This window comes from Vitis riparia, chromosome 10, assembly GCF_004353265.1.
Source record: "Vitis riparia cultivar Riparia Gloire de Montpellier isolate 1030 chromosome 10, EGFV_Vit.rip_1.0, whole genome shotgun sequence".
NCBI classification, from domain to species: Eukaryota; Viridiplantae; Streptophyta; class Magnoliopsida; order Vitales; family Vitaceae; genus Vitis; species Vitis riparia.
This window is the reverse complement of record NC_048440.1, coordinates 2,493,160-2,513,265: the sequence shown is the minus strand read 5'-3', so window position 1 is coordinate 2,513,265 and position 20,106 is coordinate 2,493,160. Positions and strand designations below refer to the sequence as shown.

The 20,106-nt window shown below is 32.6% G+C and overlaps 1 protein-coding gene across 1 annotated transcript; it reads left to right on the top strand.

The window, feature by feature from the left end:
• The first annotated feature begins 2,592 nt into the window (after positions 1-2,592).
• Positions 2,593-9,102, top strand: LOC117924090. Its single transcript, XM_034842645.1, has 6 exons — positions 2,593-2,790; positions 5,785-5,979; positions 6,533-6,649; positions 6,814-6,963; positions 8,059-8,117; positions 8,699-9,102. Exons 1-6 carry the CDS (start codon positions 2,788-2,790, stop codon positions 8,832-8,834), a joined length of 660 nt encoding a protein of 219 aa, XP_034698536.1. The 5' UTR covers positions 2,593-2,787; the 3' UTR covers positions 8,835-9,102.
• Positions 9,103-20,106: the final 11,004 nt, after the last annotated feature.

The window sequence follows — 20,106 nt, the reverse complement described above, 5'->3', positions numbered from 1 at the left end:
ACTGGATTGAAGCCAGTGGAGGATCCCAATGATTGAGAGGAGGTAGCTATTAATGTGAATTGACTTGCTTAGATACAAAGTTAAAAATTAGGAGAATTTGAACCTTAGAGAGACTTTGTAATTTTTTGTTGAATTTCTTAATTCTATAATGAGTAATTTACAAAATATATAGACTTCAAATAACATATAAAAATAAGAAAGGAGAGATAGCTAATAAATAAGGATGAGAATGAAGCTTTCCACAACATAGAAATGGAGTCTTGTAACTAATTATGATAAGTTGACTCATCTTACATGTAAGGGTAACTCTTCAACATAAACAACCATAGTTTTAGATTTTGTTTTGAAAATACTACTTTTTGAAAAGGATTTCTTTTTAGACATCATACACTTATCAAGAATTTAATTAGTATTGCATCGATTATTTCACAATACTACATAATGTATATAAAAAAAATGATTAAGTGTCCATAAGGTTAGATAAAGAAAATGCAAATGCTACAAAACAATGAACAAAAGGAATTGACTTTTACTTATTTGGTGTAATTCATGGTTAATTTCTTAAAGAAATTTAATTTATAATGGTATTTTGGTAATTTTGAAATGATAAATGACATCTATACTATTATTAACCATTAATAACCATGTGATCAAGTGTTACTTAGCAATGATCCAAAGGGATTAATTACTTTTGCTTGGTTAAACTTGAACAAATTTTTATAAAAATATTTTTTTTAATGGTTTATAAAAATGCTAGAAAACAAAAATGAATTTATTGATGATTTTTCTTAAATAAGTTTTATAATGAGATTTTGATAATTCTTCATGAATTCACTTATATGCAATGTAAAAGTTCCCAAAATGATCTCCATATTTTTGTTTGTTATTCAGAAAACTATATAAAGATATTGAAAATACCTCAAATTTATTAATTAAAAAACAATTTTTTTAAGTTACAAAAATGTTTTCCATTCTAAAAACAAAAAATTGTTTTTACAATTAGTATCCAAACAAGCCTAAATATTTGTAGTTTTAGTGGGGATATTTTGATCTTTTAGAAATATTAGATGATAATGTTACCGTTAGTTAACCCTTTATAAAATATAAAATATAAAATTAAGGATATGTTTGGTAACATTTTTAATTGCCATTTTAAAAAAAAATTCAATTATTATCATAAACAAAATTATTTGAAAAAACTCAAACATGAAAAATCATTTTTCTCAATTTATTCTTTGTGAAGGTTCTATGCATTTATACATAATGTGGACGTTCCAAAAGCATTATCTATATTTTTAATTATTCATTAAACTACTCTAAAAAAATATATAAAAAAAACACCTTAAAATTATTTTTAATAATGTGTTATAAGAATATATCTTAAAAAAGTAACGGAGAAAAATGGGTTTTGACCTACTAATTTTTAAAAATATAGAAAAATGAATTTCAAATTTTTATAAATCAGTTTTATATTTCTTCATGTAAAAGTATGTTAAAATATATATACTTTTCCATATTTCAAATAATTATTTCTAAAATAACTTTTTATTTATCAAGATTAATTTTCAACTTTTATCTATTTAAAAATATTTTAAAACACTCACATTTTTTTATAATTAAAATAATTATTTCTTAAAATAACTTTTTACTTGTTAAGATTAATTTTCAAATTTTATCTATTTTAAAATACTTGCACTTTTTCATAATTCAAATAATTATTTTTTAAAATAGCTTTTTACTTATCAAGATTAATTTTCAATTTTCATCTATTTTAAAATACACCTTTCATCTATTTAAAAATATTTTAAAATAGTTGCACTTTCTTGCACTTTTTCACAATTCAAATAATTATTTTTTAAAGTAATTTTTTACTTGTTAATATTAATTTTCTACTATTATCTATTTAAAAATATACATACTTTCTCATAATTCAAATAATTATTTCTTAAAATAACTTTTTAGTGGTCAAAATTAATTTTCAACTTTTATCAATTTAAAAACATTTTTAAATACACGCACTTCTTTATAATTTAAATAATTATTTTTAAAATAATATTTTACTTGTCAAGATTAATTTTCAACATTTATCAATTTAAAAATATTTTAAAATACACATAATTTTTCATAATTCAAATAATTATTTCTTAAAATAATTTTTTACTTTTCAAGATTAATTTTCAACTTTTATAATTGATTTATATGTTCAACTTAGAAAACAATTTTCAAGTTTAACTTTTAAATCAAATGTTAGTAATAAATGCAATAAATATATATTTCTTTTTCTGCCCAGTCAGCTTAAGTCTGCATTTAAATGTACTTTTCCAATTGAAGTAAACCCTAATGGCCTTTTTGTTTTCTTATTTAATTTTCTATATATGTATATACAAAAATAACATTCAATAAAATAAAAAATGAAGAAGAAAAACCCGAAGTATAAAAGGGAACATAAAGGAGAGACCTTTTTTCTTCAGCTTGTTTTCACTGGAAAAGAAAAAGAAAAAAAATTGTAAGAAAAAGCTGCACAGAAAAATCAGTGGGGAGAAAAAAAAAAAAAAAAGAAGAGTAACAATGACTACTCCATTAAGGCTAGTCTTGCCTCCTCTTGGCCTCACCAGTGCCACCACCACACCCATTGCCTCCTTTTCATTTTCTCCCTCCAAACTCCCAATTCTGTTCCATTTTCTCACTTCCCCCAGTCCCAATTCCTCCAACCCCTTCATTTTATCCCCTTCTCTTGCTCTCCATAGATGTTTCCCAGAGAAAAGATTCACTCTTTCGTCAAGGCAGATGGTATACCTCTCTCATTTTCTCTCTAGATATGTGGTTGCATGTTCGTTCCGTTGTGAAATGGTGTTTTGGGAAGTCGGTCTTGTTTGGTTTTCTGTTTGGAAGAGAGTAGTGTATATGTTTGGTGGTGTGGAATGGTGTTCAGGGAATTGGGTATTGCTTGGTTTAGTGTTTGGAATACGAAATTGTGTGTGGTTTGTTGTATCAAGTGGTTTTTTGAGATTGGGTCTTGCTTCGTTTAGTGTTTGACATACCAAAGTCAATGTTTTTGTGATATGAAATGCTGTTCTGGGAATTTGAGTTTTGCTTTGTTGTGTTGGAAATGCCAAGGTCTATGTGTTTTGTGATATCAAATGGTGTTCTCAGAATTGGGTTTTGTGTCTGAAATACAAAAATGTATGTGTTTTATAGTATATGATGTTATTCTGAGTAATGGTCGTTGTTTGGCTCAGTCTTTGAAATACAAAAATCCTTCGATTTTGAGCTTTGGATTTATCATGCACAGTTTGATTGGTATTTTGAAGGTAATTTTCTTGCTTTTGAGAGCCCAACAGAAAAAAGTTGAATTGATTTTAGTTCTTAAAAGCATGAAGGGTGCTTTCAGAACGCCAAGCAAATGCACCACGGTTTTTTGAAATAATAGGCTATGGTATGGCTTCTGTTTGTGTGACAGTGAATTGTTGAAACTTCGGTTTGTTTGTGTGTCCTTAGAATGTAAAACTTATCCAGTTGGGGTTTTAGATTTGGAACTTCTTGTCCTTTCTCAGCTATGGTAAACCTTTACCCTGCCACAAACTGGTCTGTGAGGGATTTAGCATCAATTCATGGGAAGGTCCTTCTGTTTGATTTTTTGTCAAATGTAGAAGTATCAAATTTGCTGGTGTAACTCACAGGGAATAGGGTTCTTAAAATAGGACCAAGAACCAGTATATTGTTGGGAAATGGGGAAGAGAGAGAGAGAGAGAGAGAGAGACGTTTAGAGTACTTCAGATTTGGTTCTCAAAGTACTTGAGATCATATGAGGAGAATGAAAGGACTAAATAGAGGGAAATAATAGAAGACAACAGTGAAAACAGTGGTCAGAACAAAGAAGGGTGCAAAGCAATCTCCAAGGCTTTCAATCATATAAGAAGGGAGATGAAATTAGAGAGCTAAGAAAAGTGCAATCAGAAGAGGTAGAGAAAGGAATAGGGATTTGAGAGACAGGAACGTCAAACAAAACTTTGCATGGTGTAACTGCCGCCTTTTTCAATTATGAATATAAAATCAAAAGTATTCCTGTTGTATGGTAGGACTAACGATAAACCACTTAACTGCCTTCCAAAGTTGGACTATTAATGGTCTAACATACGTGGAGACTTTTGTTCAGAATCTTGTTTACAAAAGGTTGAAGAACAAAATCTAAAACCTTGTATTAAAAATGTACTTATTTAAAATCCTTATTTTCCCTGTTTGAAGAGCATCATGGAGAAGGTGAGGATAGATTGGTTTGGCATTACCATGAGAACTGTACATTATGGTTAACTCTTATTTTGGGAAAGTTATAAATGTAAGTGGGGGTAATTTCCAGCTAGGAAAGTAAGAAATATGAGTTCCACGTAAAATCGGCTGTCTTTACTTGGTTGGCAGCTTTGGATAGTCGTTCGTTGTTAGACCACTTGATTAATGAGAACTTGGTGTTTCTAATAATAATCATGTTTGAGAAGCAGTAGAGCGGATGAACATTTTTCCTTAAATTGCTTTTTTGCTTCAGAAAGTGGGTTCAATCGGTGGTCCCACAGATTGAAGAGTGCTTTTTGCATTGTGCTTTAGAATGGAAATAAGAATATTAGAGGTGTTTGGAAATGTTCCCTCACTTGTAATTTTGGTGTTTTATGGTAGGAAAGGGATACATGAATCTTTAAGGGATGGGAACTGACTTAAATGAAGTAAAAATTTTTGGTTGTGTCAGTCTTTTTGTGTGGGATGTGTATGGTAAATTTTGGGTTACAACACCTTTTAAAGTATTTCTTTTTTATTTTCCATTATATTGTAAATTTTTTTCTTTGTATGTCGATTGCCGGCATGATGGACTTTGTCCTTTCTTTTTTCTCTGTGTGCAATGAAGCATTAGAATAAAAAAAAAAAAAATCAATTTGACCATTATATCTGTGCTTGGAATATTCCCTACAAATATAGAACTAGAGAGGGAGGAAGGCAAATTCAGCAAGAAAGAAGAGAGAGGTGATTCACCTAGGGAAAAGCAATCATAGTAAGAAATGATAGAGTTTTACATAGGTTTGACAGAAAAAACAGTTTTGTTTAGTTTTTGTTGCTGGGAAATTAGGTTTCTTTTAGGAATTCAAATTAGGTTTCTTTAGAAGGTATATTAGAGCCACAAGTTCTCTCCAAAATTTGTATGTCCCCAGATCAGGTGGCATATCAAACTTGATCATTATCATTGAACATTCCCAGAAAATATAATCTGGACTGGACTGGTCACTGGATTTAGAGTCTTAAGTGAGCAAGCTTATCTAATCAAGGACCATTCTATCTAGTTAACTTTCCAATGTCAGAGAACTTCCATTTGCACAAAATTAAATGATTGATCATTTCTGATTCATTGGCTATTATCTCTTTTGAGATTGAAAGGAGTCATGTTATCCTTAATGTGGAGTGAATGCCTTTTATGTTATGCACTAGATATAAATTGGACCTCAAATAGTTGGAATTTAAAAGCTTTACCACGTTGTGTGACTTGTGTCAAAGTTACACACGGCTGTCTCTTCTACCATGTAGTATAAAGTAACGACTTGAGCAAACATGCTCAAGTTATGAGATTTCTGGATATTGAGTAGTTTGTTTAAAACATTGAATTCCATTCCACAACAATCAACAAGTCCTAAAGCTCATTGTGAAATTACTTATCATGTGCAGATAGTTTTCACTATTTTTTCTATTTTAATTATGCCCTAATGATTTATTACCGGGGCTTCTGTTTTTCATGTACTGCTGCAGTGGCTTTGTGGATATATGAGAAGAGATCAGGACATGGATAGTTCAAGAAATGATGAGGTGAATGGGGTGCACATGTTTGGTTCTGATAATGAGGTGTTCACTCAAGTTCCAACCCAAGCCCAATCTGTTGTGGAAGGATCAGGGTCATTGCTGGTATCAGGGTATAAACCAGTCACTGATATGGATTATCTGCAGGTATGTCATTTTGTCGGCCTAAAAGTTTACATGGAGGTATCATCTTGAGTAGTTCGGAGTCAGACTTGGGTGTGTGGAGTAGTTCTTCAGTTGAGATATTGTTCCCTCATGCTTTATTTTATTGTCTGATTTGGAAATGTGTAATATGTGGTTAAACCGTAACACCTTAAATGTGCTACTTTTCCGGATGCCTTGAGATTGAAAGTTTGGGACTAACAACAAAGGGGTCCCACTTAAGACATATGGACAGTAAACATTTGAATGATTAGATGACCTATGCCTATTTGATTTTTTAAATTTATTTAAGATTTTTAAAATAAAATTTCTTTCTAAAATTTTCAGAGATCTGGTGTAGATTAATTTGACTGTGATGATGTTTTTCTTTGAAATCTCTTACATGGATCTGTCTTTTTGTGGGTCAGCAAAGTCGTTATTCTCAAGTCGCGTGCTTGACCATAATTCCGTATGATTCTCTGTTGCAACATGGAAGCACCCTGCTTTCCCCTTTCTGCTAATTTCTTTGGGTATGCCTATATTTATTTTATTTTTGCAGGAGTTATTGGCCATTCAACAAGAAGGGCCAAGAGCTATTGGCTTCTTTGGGACACGAAATATGGGATTCCTGCATCAAGAACTTATCGAGATCCTGAGCTATGCTATGGTTATAACTGTATGACATTGGAACTTCAGTCTAGTTTATTTTATACGTAACATTATGTGCTCGTCAGGCAGACCAGATGTTTTATCAGTACTGGATCTTACCACTTTCATGTTGGCTGCATTATATGTTCCTGATTTTCAAGGTCATTGCTTTACCGTAATTTTTTCCTGCAGGAAAACCACATTTATACATCAGGAGCATCTGGGACGAATGCGGCTGTTATAAGAGGTGCTTTGAGAGCGGAGAAACCAGAACTGCTTACTGTAATCTTGCCTCAGAGTTTGAAAAAGCAACCTCCCGAAAGCCAGGAACTGCTGTCTAAAGTAAGATTTGCTCATGACTTTCTCTTGTTTCATTTTTCATTTATTGAAAATTAAATACCTTTGCTGCTATCATTCCCATGATTCTTTCACTGTCAAAGGTATTAATGACTGCACATCTAGTCTTTTATTTGATGTGTTTGATCAATAATTAGTTTCGTGAAAGGAAATTGTACTACTAGAAGTTCATAATTTTTCCATCCATGATTTATAGTAGTTTCTATTTCAGAATTAGGTTTGCTTTCTAATGTCATGCTGTGATCCTCATCAAACAAATATTTAGAATTTTTGCCACAAATGTGTGGCATGTGTTATTAAACACCACCTGTGATGAAGAACCAGCTACTTCATGGCCCACTTAAAATGCTCGCAATCAGATGATTTCAAACCATCCAACTTGAAAAGTTTTCAACATTTTGCAGAAAAACTTCCTTTAAAAAGAAAATAGGTGTGAAACAGTTTTATCCTGAACTTTTACCTTTCTCTTTATTATCTTTTGGGTAGGATTGATTAATTTTTGGGTCAAGTTTTTTATTTAAAAGTCATGTTCACAATGAACTGAGTGCTTTTAGTTATATAACACTAGATCTTCCATTTTTACGAGATGGTATCGAGCACACTCCTTGTGTGGCTATGGTTGAGCCCACATGAAACTTTGATTAGTCAAGACTTAAAAACTTTTACAAGAGAGAGGCAAATGTAGTAGCTAGGGTCTTTGACATAGTTACTAATCTAACAACCATTGCTATAGTAGATAGTTTTTTAACCTATCAGTATCATTGTGGACTACGGCCCAACCAGGGATGACTAGCAGCTGCTAATTGAAGAGTCCATGCCAGTGAATCAGCAGGCTGTGTATGGTCGGAATGTTCCAACATGAATGTTTCTCTTTTAGGATTGAGAGTCCATAACTATTGCTGATCTATTTAATTATGCATGCAAGAGCATGGATTAAATTGAGTTTCCAAATGAGGACAAATTATTAAGAATGTGGAATTGCAATGAAAATTAAAACTTAAACCAACATATTTGTTGGTAGGGTGCAAAAGAATGTTATTGGTGTTATCTTATTTATTGTTTTTTTGTGTGGATTTTCAGGTGCAGAATGTGATAGAGAAGCCTCACAATGATCACCTTCATCTGATAGAAGCCAGCAGGTCCGTAGCAGCTTCATCTTTGTAATCTTTTAATGAATAGGACTAAGCAAAGAGTGCTTCCAAATTCATGATGCCCTTTATACACTCTTTTGCTGCTGTGAGAGCTTTCAACTCGCCTGCTTCCTTCTTATTGCTCTGACCCCATCCACAATTTCAAACCCTGATGATGGGAAATGGAAGATAATGTTAATCTGAGGTTACAACCACTGCAACACAGTGATCTGATCTCACTGTTTCTCACCATAGTTTGCTTCCATTCATTGGCCAGTAGGAAATAACGGTTTTCTATTTGGTATGGGCTTTTGATTCATTTGGGCACTTCACTTTGAAAGAAAAAAAGGACAAAGGGCTTAAGCTCCACTCGTCTAGGTCCCTCTTCATTAGCTTGTCGGTTTATTCACCAGTTCTACCTCTAAGAGTCATATATCAATGAGCACACTTCTGGCATTACAGGACTAGACAGTTAGACCATTTATTTTACTGTCAGACTGCTCAGTAGCATTCTATACTTTAAATTCTTTTCTGGGTAAATGCAAAGAGGACTCTATCTGATCATTGTTGTTGTCTTGGAGAGACTGCAGGTTGTGTAACCTTGACATCATTACTTGTGTACAGCAAGTCATTTGCTTTGCCTTCCATGACAGCAAGTTGCTGATGGAAACATGTCAAGAGGCCAGAAACCTTCGAAAAATTGTGACTCTCTTCTACCTGGATTGAGAACCAATGCGCTCCTCCGCTCGATACATCAATTTCCATACACAGAGACGAAGAAAGGTGTTCTGCTTTGTTCGGTTTTGTATGTAAATTAGGAGCCATCTTTCTTTGGAGATTGTTTCAATTTGTCTGTAAATGTAGGAACCATCTTTATATTGCAGATTGTGTTAGTGACAAAGAGGGCCCATTAGCTCTTCTTACTATCATTGGGGGGGATAAAGATAGTGGTTTAATTTAAAAGGAAAGGAAGGAAATCTTAGAAATGTGTTCATACTATGATGCATTCATATCATAGTAGATGTGATATTTAATAATTACATGACACCCTTTTTTTCCTGGCCCTGGAGTGTAGCTTAGTGGAAGTGACCTTTGGCAATGAATTAGAGATCTCGAGTTTGTATTGAAGTGGGTCTAGGATACAAGGATAGAAGGGTGGGTTCATATCATCAAGGATTTGCTTCGCTAGTAGTTGAGATTAATACCTGGTTGGGGTGGATTCTTGTTGGATGATTACATGGCATGGTTATGAAGGGCATCACCAAATAGGGTCTTATCATAAATGTCTTTGATTTTACGTAGGTATTTTATTTAGGGTTTGATTTTCATAAGGTTGCTCGACTTTATTTTCATTTTCTAGTCATTTTATTATTATTTGGCTATTGATATATAGATATATATACCAAGCAACTTCATGTATATTTGAAAGTAATTATTGTAAAAGTACTTTTAGTATGTAGCATTTTTTATTCTCAAATCGAGTTATTTTATAGAATGTCAATGATCATCCCTCTTGAATTTGTTGTTGGTTAGCTATATTATTAGAGAAGAGATGAAATAATAAATTTTATCCCATATTTGATTGACAATAAGATAGAATAAACAATTATATCTTATAAAAAAAATGGGAAGAAGGAAAGAGGAGAGAATAACAAGAATGCTAAGAGAAAATAGAAATATCAATGAAAGAGATTGAACGAATGTTTTATTAGGGGTCTTTCTCTTTTATAGGAATTACAACATCAATGTGGATGATCATTCATAAGTTCTCATAATCTAATAAATTTTCATATTTTATAACACTCTCTCTTGAACGATCATAAAAATATATGCCTCGTTAAAACCTTATTATGAAAAACCCTAGTGAAGGAAAAAAAGTGCAATATTTTTTTGAACTACTATGACTGCTTTGTTAAAAATCTTACTAAAAAAACTCAATGGGATAAAATTAGATAAAGAATAAAAAAAAATGCAATATATTTATATTAGTATTCTCTCCCTCATGTAGACATAATCATGCTCTCGTCAATGCTTCAATTGACAGATACCTCAATATAAGTTTTTGAAAGAGAATTATGAGTGAATGAATTTTGTATATTGGTTGTGTGTTTTTATGCTATACACAGGTACCTCTTATAGAGGAAAAATAATACAGCAAATCAGAACAAATCATGGAAATCTCCCTAAAATAACTAACTAATAAAAAACCTTCCTAATTTACATCATTGACCAAATCAACTATTTACACCTAAATATTCTAACTGAATCCTCTATTTTTCCAGCACTCAATCTCCACATTCTAATATCTTTGCATTAATGTGAAACTTTATCTTGGAAGCAAGTTGACAAAATATTATATTTGGTCACATACAATCTACAATATACACCAGTGCATTGATGACATTGAAATAAAAATACTTCTGGACTGAGTAGTTCTTCGTTATCTTTTTTAGGATGAAAGAGGTCATTTTCACTTTAAGTAAACAAAATACATTAGAGAGTATAATGGATGTGATTTGTCCATGTGAAAGTGATTAAGGACTTTCTATGTATGCTAATTAATGGACTAACATTCCATTTGGAAAGTACTTCATCTACAAGTTGAGTCAACATTTTGATTTTCCAAAATCTTTCATTAGATAATTAATCACTTTTATAAAGACTTTAGGAGTTTCAATAAGATTATAATAGTTATAAACCTCTATTTTAATCTATGCAAGGATGTAACTTACAATTATATTATATAACACTATTTGGAATATGTTATGAGATATTAATTCTTTTAGGGAATTATTTGTTTTAGACATGTTAATCATTCAGGGATTTGGTTGTTTGATGCATTTTGAATCCTTAAGAGATTTTAATATATCTATGGATCCATATACATTATATAGTATATATTAAGTCCTTAGGGATAATCAATCTTGATAGTTGGGAATATGATTTGAGTCATTAAAAGAGTCGATACAAAGTTTTTACAGGAAACCTTATGTTATAATTTATCTTAAATACACTTTTATATAATGACTCATAGGTATTAAACAATTTTTTACTTTTTCAAACATTAGACTTTAAATCCATTTATATTCAACAAGTTTAACTTCTTTCTAATGTCTAAACAACAAGTCCAAATACTCTGTATTTGGCCAGCCAATTTAGCTTGTCTTTATTGCATCTTCCACTTTGGCCATTTTTTTTTATGTCAATATTTTTGTACAATTCATGATTTGGAATCTTTATCATTCCTTATGATGTCAAAAGATCATTTAAAAATAAGACAAATGCATTGTTAATGACAACATTATTTTGATCTCATAATTCTCCAATCATATTTATAACAAATAGAGGTCTCTTTTACTTTTAAATATAAAGAAACTCATGCCTCTTTAGGGCTATTCATTTAATTTGTACTTCTTCATGGGCTATTCATTCAATTTGTACATCATTAGAGGTTATTCATTCTATTTGTACCTCTTCAGAGGCTATTTGTTCAAGGGAGAATTGTGTTTTGGGCCCAGTTGGGCCCAAAAATTAAGTTCTAGTTCATATAACTTATATAATTGATGGAAATGATATTAGATATTAACAAACCAAGATACCCTTCAAATTTCCAACTCAGATGGTTGTAAATTAATGGGTTTCATAGGTGGTAAACTTGAAATGCCATATCACCTATTTAAAAAATTTGAAATAAAGGCTATAAGGGTCACCACCCCCTACCCTTTCTCTTCCTTTGTAAACAACATACTCACAGACGATGTCGACTGTGACTGCCCCTAATCGGTTCCTTCAACAGTAGAGGATTGTGAGCAACTTAGAAAAGCCTTTGCAGGTATTTTATCATCATGATTCCCAAATCCAAATGATGGGAGGTTTGAATTCTTTTCTACCATTTTGATTTGATTATGTTGGTTCCTTTGATGATGTGTTGAATCTTTTTTTACTAGGTCAATACAAGGTTTTAGGAAAGGCAACCATTTTGATCTCGTGTTGGGTTGTTTAAAAAAAATTTGAACTTAATAACAAAAGGTTTTTAGATGCAGGGTGGGGGATAAATGAGGCTTTGGTCATATCCATCTTGGCTCATAGGAATGTAGCACAACCTAAGTAAATTCAAGAAACTTTCAGTGAATCTTATGGAAAGATCTCCTAAAAAAATGTCATTTCACCTGTCTTAAAAATTCACTTTAGAATCTGCTTATTGGGTTTATCATCCAGAGAAAAGAAATGGGTATCATCCAGACGGTGAGCTTTGGGAAAGAAGATTCTTCGGTGATGATGCAATTCCTTTAGAATAGCTCTCCTTCAGATCAAACATATCTCAAAAGCAGAGAAGTTGGTCCCCCACACGAAACGAAGAAAATGAAGAACTCCGATGAAGATATAGAGTGGCTACAACAGTGGTCGTGATGATGGTAGTGGCCCAACAACCTCCTATGAAGATGAAAATATGTTAAATGGGGTATATGCCCTATCATGGGGTAAGCATATTTTCTAGAATTCGAACCTAGGTTGATGGAGGATTGAGTGTGTTTTTATTAGGTTTAGGGGTGAATTATGACATTCATATTTGTGAAAATTATTCTGCTATGATCTAAAGCACAACCTAATTAATTATATGATTGAAACTCCTTTATGTTTGAGTAGAAGATTAATAATATGATGACTCGTAGTTACGGAACAAATTGATACTTCAGTTTTTCCTTATTTTATGAACTAAAAGATTGCAAACATGATTAACCTATGTATGAGCAGACATTCAGTAGTAGTTGTATGGAATTTCTGTCTCTGTATAAGATATTTACACTAAGTGTACAAGGTACATATGCTTAATGTACAAGGGTGTACAAAGGTACCTATGTTGAAGGATTTGAAATCATTTTAAAATCATTTCCATTTTGAAAGGATGAGGGACATTCTCTCACACACATTCCTTGATCATGCACTCATCCCATTCAATTTTATTACTTCATACATGTTCATTGGATGACCTACCAGAGTAATGATGAATAAGAACCTATATTGGGTTTCATTTCCCCTTTTTCCCTTAGGCATCACATTGGAACATGATAGCCCACCCATATGCAGGCTTTTAGTTGTAGCTATGTCAAATTTTTGTCATTGTACAAGACATTTACACTAATTGTACAAGACAAATGTGCTCAGTGTACAAGGGTGTACAATGGTACCTACGTTGAAGATTTCAAATCCTTTTGAAAAAATGGTTTGCTTATTTCCCTTTTCTAAGGGGGATATTCCTCATTTCCCTTCATAAACATTCATTTGATGAGCTAGCGTACTTATGATGAATAGGAACCTAAATTGAGTTTCTTTTCCCCTTTTTCACTCAGCCATGACATTGGAATATGCTTAACCTGCCCATATGCACTCATTCAATTGTAGCTATGTCGAATTTCGACAATTGTTCAAGGCATTTACATAAAGTGTACAAGGCAAATGTGCTAAATGTACAAGGGTGTACAAGAGTGTCTATCTTAAGGGATTTCAAGTGATTTTGAAGAACTTACTCATTTACTTTTTCCAATCGTGGGGGACATTCTTCACACACATTGCTTGACCACACACTCATTGCATGCATTTTATTTGATGTCTACCATGTTAATTTATTCTATTAGCTCCCCTACTAATGATGAATATGAACCGAAATGAGAGTAAACTTTTTCCTGCTTTTCCCTAATCCATGAGAATGGAAACATTGTTTACCCACCCATATGCACTCGTTCGGTTGTACCTATGTGGGATTTCATGACAGTACAAAGCATTTACATTAAGTATACAATGCAAATGTGTTAACTGTACAAGTGTGTACAAGGTTATCTGTCTTAAAGGATTTCAAATGCTTTTGAAAAAATTGCTTGCTCATTTCCCTTTGTACACATTCATTGGATAAGCTAACGCACTAATGATGAATAGGAACCTAAATTGAGTTTCATTTTCTCAATTTTCACTAAGTCATGACATTGGAATGTGGCTAACTCGGCCATATGCACTGGTTCATTTGTAGCTATGTCGAATTTCTGCAAACTATACAAGGTATTTACACAAGCATACAAAGCAAATGTACTTAATGTACAAGGGTGTACAAGAGTGTCTATCTTAAGGAATGTCAAGTAATTTTGAAGAACTAACTCATTTACTTTTTCCAATCGTGTGGGACATTCCTCACACACATTGTTTGACCACACACTCATTGCATGAATTTTATTTGATGTCTACCATGTTAATTCATTCTATTAGCTCCCCTACTAATGATGAATATGAACCAAATGAGAGCAAACTTTTTCCTCATTTTCCCTAATTCATGAGAATGGAAACATTGTTTACCCACCCATATGCACTTGTTCGGTTATACCTATGTGAGATTTCATGATTGTACAAGGCATTTACACTAAGTGTACAATGCAAATGTGCTAATTGTACAAGCATGTACAAGGCTACCTATCTTGAAGGATTTCAAATGCTTTTGAAAAACTCACATAGTCATTTGCAATGAAAATGCAATGCAAAATAAACATTTAGGCCATATAAGTTGTGTAATTGAGAGAGAGGATATAAAATATCAAGAAACAAATATACCCTTCAAATTTCCATATAAGATGTTTGTAAAATTTAGGTTTCACATGTGGTCAATTAAAGTTGCCATGTCAGATGTCTTTAAAATGTGTACGTGGCTATGACTAGGGTCTATTGTCTAATAAAATAAATTCAGAGAGAGGATTTGGGTGTGGTTCTTAGAGAGAGAGGGTGAACTCTAAGGAAGAAGACTCTGTGAAGATCACGCAATTCATTCACAATTCCTTCGGGTCAAACAAATCTCAAAAGCAAGCATTCTCTTCAAGATCTAAAGTCATTATAGCATTGGTAGTAGCATATATGCCCACTGACCTCCTTTGAACATGAAAATATGTTCCATATGTTTTCTAGAATTGGAACCCAGGTTTGTGGAGAATTGAGGGTGTTTTTCGTTACCATTCAATTTTTTTTTCTCTTGTAGATTTTCATTACATAAGCTACCACACTAATGATGAATATTAAGATAATTTTGGTTTAATTTTCCTCATTTTCTCTCAGGCATGACATTGGAACATGGTTAACCCACCCATATGCACACATTCAATTGTAGGTATGTCGAAATTATGTCACTATACATGGCATTTACACAAAGTGTACAAGGCATATATATTAACTGTATAAAGGTGTACAAAGGTACCTGTCTTGAAGGATTTCAAATGATTTTGAGGAACTCCCTCGGTCATCTCTCTTTTCCAAGGATGAGATACATGCCTCACACATATTAGTTGATCATGTGCAAGCCATACATTTATTTGACCTCATATATCTTCATTCCATCACATTGTATTCATAAATGGTGATCAGGGATACATGGTTGGGTTTGATTTCATTATTTTTACATTTTTTTTCCTGAGCCATGACAATGAAAATGTAGTTAACCCACCCATATGCACACATTTCATTATAGGTGTATGTAAATGTGCAACTGTACAAGACATTTACACTAAGTGTACAAGGTCCATGTGCTAATTGTACAAGGGTGTACAAAGTAGCTATCCATAACGATTTGAAAGGTATATGAAGAACTCGCTTGCTCGTTTCCATTTTCCAACGATAAGGAACATTCATCACCACATTCCTTAATCAGGCAAGCATCCCATAAATTTTTTGTGAGTTCATACATGTTCATCATGTAACTTACCAAAGTAATGGTGAACAGAACCATAATTTGACATCAAATTTGGTCAGTCATGACATTGGAACATGGTTCCCCCACCCATATGGATTCATGTGTTGTGGATGTATGGAATTTCTTGTAATTATACAAGGCCTTTACCCTAAGTGTACAACCACGATATGGTCAATGTACGCGGGTGTATAAGGGTACTTATCTTGAATGCTTTCAACTGATTTTGAGGAACTGACTCGTTCATTTCCCTTTTCCAAGCATGAGATAATAGACATTCCTCACACACATGTCTTCATCACATGTAGTCCATGCATTTATTTGACCTCATATACATTCATTCTATCACTTTGTATTCATGAATGATAATTAGGGATACATGGTTGGGTTCAATTTCATTTTTTTTTCCTCTTTTCCTAACCCATGACAATGGAGACATAGTTAACCCACCGATATGCACACATTGCATTATAGGTACACGTTATTGTGCAAGTGTACAAGGATTTTACACTAAGTGTACAAAGTACGTGTGCTTACCATACAAGGGTGTACAAGATAGGCCATCTTGAAGGATTTTAAAGAATTTTAATGAACTCACTCACTCATTTCCCCTTTTACTTTCATCATCCACAATTTGTAACTTCTGAATTTTTTTTTTTTATGTTGTTTTAGTATTGTTTTAAAACTAAAATAAATAATGAAGGATGAATGGCCAGTGTACCATTGCATTCAAGACACGTAATACAAGTACAACATGTTGCTTAGTCTCACCACATTTGAGCATATCTAAAAGAACTTTTGAACGAAAAACATGATTGTGAATGTTACAACACATCCGAGGACAAAATGAGCAAGAAAATTTTGTTTCTGATCTGAAGTCTTCTTTAAAATTTGGTCACTTACTAGTTGGCCAATAACCCGATTACCTTCTGCATGCTCACCAGATTCAATAGGTGTATTAGGTTTTTTCCATCGAAGCTCATACATCACCCATGTTGATATAGTTTCACAATGAGTTTTATATGATTTATAAACATTACCCTTATAACCAATGACTAGAGCTTAGCATTCAGGCCAAGTTATGTACACCCCCGACCTCCTTCCAACAAAAACAACATAGATCTTGTCTTTGTTTGCCATGTATTTGTTTATATTAATGCAACCAAAGAAACAATCTATTCATAAGGCCTTTCTTTCATGTTTGCCTAAAATTTTGATAATATGCTTAATTGAATAACTTAAATATAAAATTTATGCCTTCAAGCATACCTGGACAATATGGTTGATATACATTTAGAATGAAGGTTCCTTACACTGTGCTTTGAACTAGCATATGGTGTTAAAGTTGAGGTTATACCATTTATATAGTTTGAAGATTGGTTGGAGGGCCTAGTCGTAATATTGACATGAGGGCTTATCTGCAATACAGATAGAAAGTACAAAACCTATATGAAAGTTTTAAATATAAATACATATGCCTGATAAAAGTGTCATTGTCAAGTTAATTTTCAGAAAAATAGTATTCTCGTGACCCATCGCTTTCAATCATTCATCAAATTTAATAATATCTTAGGAACAAAGTGTTCTTCATGTACATTATAATGTCCTATTGGGTAATTCCAAAAGATCTTCAAAACAAATATATTTGATTCAGCTTGTTATGATACGCAAAATATTATTATTATTATTTAAATTAGCTAAAACAAGGTACTATTTCTGTCCTTCCATGTAACGAGTTCTATGTTATGTGAAACTACAATTTATAGTCATTCTTGTCCCCACCAAATTGGAGTTTTTTAATCGTATTAATTGGAACGCATACGATCCAATATTTAGATGTAATGTCTCTTCAATCTTAAATTATTATGTTGGATAATTACAGCTTGATAACTACAATCCTTGAAGCATTGCTACAATGTTGTTACAATATGAAGAATTATATGTTAAGAACAACTTTATTGTCATATGAAAAAAAATCAAGGTTGCTACATGAAAGGGAAAACTCTAACAGTGGATGAGTCCATATGCTTAAGTCGGCCTTGTTATAGGAATTGTCAATCAAGTAAAAGGAAAATTACAATCCCGGGAAGATGCCAAGCAATTTACAATTGACATTTGAGAGCCTAACATCTATGGTTTCATTAAGCATATTCTCCCTAATAATTAATACTATTTCACTACATAATGAAGGAAAAGACCTCAACAATGACCAAGCCAAGCCCACTTCTTCAGTTCTACATCTTCACATTTTTCTTCATTTTCTTCAACTTGCCTTGTCTCTTCTGTTTTCATAACAAAAAACAAGCACTTCTCCATTTAAATTCCTCATTCCTTTCTATTGGTTATACACTTCATCACATTGAACCTAATATGATACGACTGTTACAAGTACTTTTGCTCTAACAATGACCAATCACATTGGAGAAGTTTCAAAAAGTTGATATACAATATGAACTAAAACTTTCATAAATCATATATACAAATGCAATACAATGACATAACATGGGTTTAATAATAAATAATAAAACATTTTATACTCTAGTCCAAACACCTAACGTAGCCTATTGTGAAATCTAAATTAAACCAATTAAAATCTATGTATAATTCCAATTACATTAGTTCTTGTAACAATGAACATACATTTACAATCAGAAACGAAGGTTTTAATTGTCCCTGTTCAAATCGAATGCAATTACAATCAGCTTAACTCAAAAACTTTCATATTACATAAAACCAAAGGTTTTAATTTCTTTCCATTCCCCTGTATTTGCCATTGCACTTTATGACATGTTTTCCCATAGTGTCATTGTTCAGTTCAACAATCAACTTAATTATTGTTATCATTGTCTCTAAAAACAGTCCAACTTTCTACTTATCCCATACTCCCATTGTTTAGTTACACAAATGGCATCATACGAAAACATTTACACAACTACGTTTATCCAACATAAATTTATACGGTCTCATAAAAAATTACAGTCCCCATTAATCCCTCAGGACACACTGTCAGTGTGCATTCTCTGGTGAAAACAACAAATTCCCCATAATCTTCAATCTATAATGTTTTAACTTTCCCTGCATTCATTCAAGTTTATAGCAACAAATCAACAAATTAATTAATTTAGTTTTTTCTAACTATTTTAACATTAATGAGATAATAATACATAGTTCCTCCTACATACCATATCGTTTGATTTGGAGAACCCCCCTCATTGACCACGACTCCATGAATTTCGTTATAAACACTCTGCAATCGTGTCTACCACAATAATATGACCAAGCCATTATTAAGTGTGGAAATATAGATAATAGAGGAACTTAAAATAAGTTGCAATCCATTTTAACATAAACCTGAACTGCAAGATAAACACTCACTCATAAGGTTAGAGGGGTACATCAAGTGTCAGGAAATTGAATGTCCTCGTTTCATAAGGTGGGACCTCTTTCTTATGTGCAACTAGCCATAGGACAACCTTAGCCTAAAACATTTATTAATGCAACAATTGAAACTTCTTTAGGAAGATAAACCTAACAAATTATTAGTTGTTACTTGTTAATTTACTAGATTTTGTTGTATTTGCACTCATAGTGGTCATCTTCCTACCAAGTCGAGAATCTAGCAATTGGATTCTCTTATTCGATAGGTCATATACGTAGAGTGTCCAATGGTTCTTTATAAGAATCAGTAAGAAGACCTGCACCGATGGACTGCCATTAAACATACATCTAAATAATGGACCTTCATGCAACCAAAATGAATTCCAAGCATAAAACGTTGCACTACACCTCGTTCACATTCCCATATGGAATATCTATGGGATACAAATGTGGTTGAAATCATTCTATAACTACCTCCCTCACTAAGTGTTTTCCCTGGGAGTGGATGGCCATTTCTGGCATATCAAATAGGGGATAACATTAGATTTGTAATTACAAGTAATGCATGATTCAAGACACAAAATAAAGTTCAACAATGATTTAATGGATCAGTCATCATTATAGTTATGTAGGGGGATAGAAACAATTTTGTCTTTGGTTCATGTTCATATTGCAACAATCTATAGTAGGCATCGACGACCTGATTTCATAGATCATAAAAGTGTAAGCAACTAAATACGTCAAAACAATACTTTGATTTTCAAACTTAAACTAATGCATATAGAGGGATAAGAAGTCATAAGCACGTCATTCCCTATCCAACCATCCTCTTCAAAGACAAATGTAGTTGCTTCTTTTAGGTCCATTTTTATGGCAGATTATCTAGTTTGTGGTTGGAAT

What these genes read in the sequence shown, in the direction of transcription:
- LOC117924090 (XM_034842645.1), top strand. An exon ending in CTGATATGGATTATCTGCAG is followed by an intron (nt 5,980 to 6,532) that starts GTATGTCATTTT and finishes TTATTTTTGCAG; the next exon opens with GAGTTATTGGCCATTCAACA. An exon ending in GCCAGGAACTGCTGTCTAAA is followed by an intron (nt 6,964 to 8,058) that starts GTAAGATTTGCT and finishes GTGGATTTTCAG; the next exon opens with GTGCAGAATGTGATAGAGAA.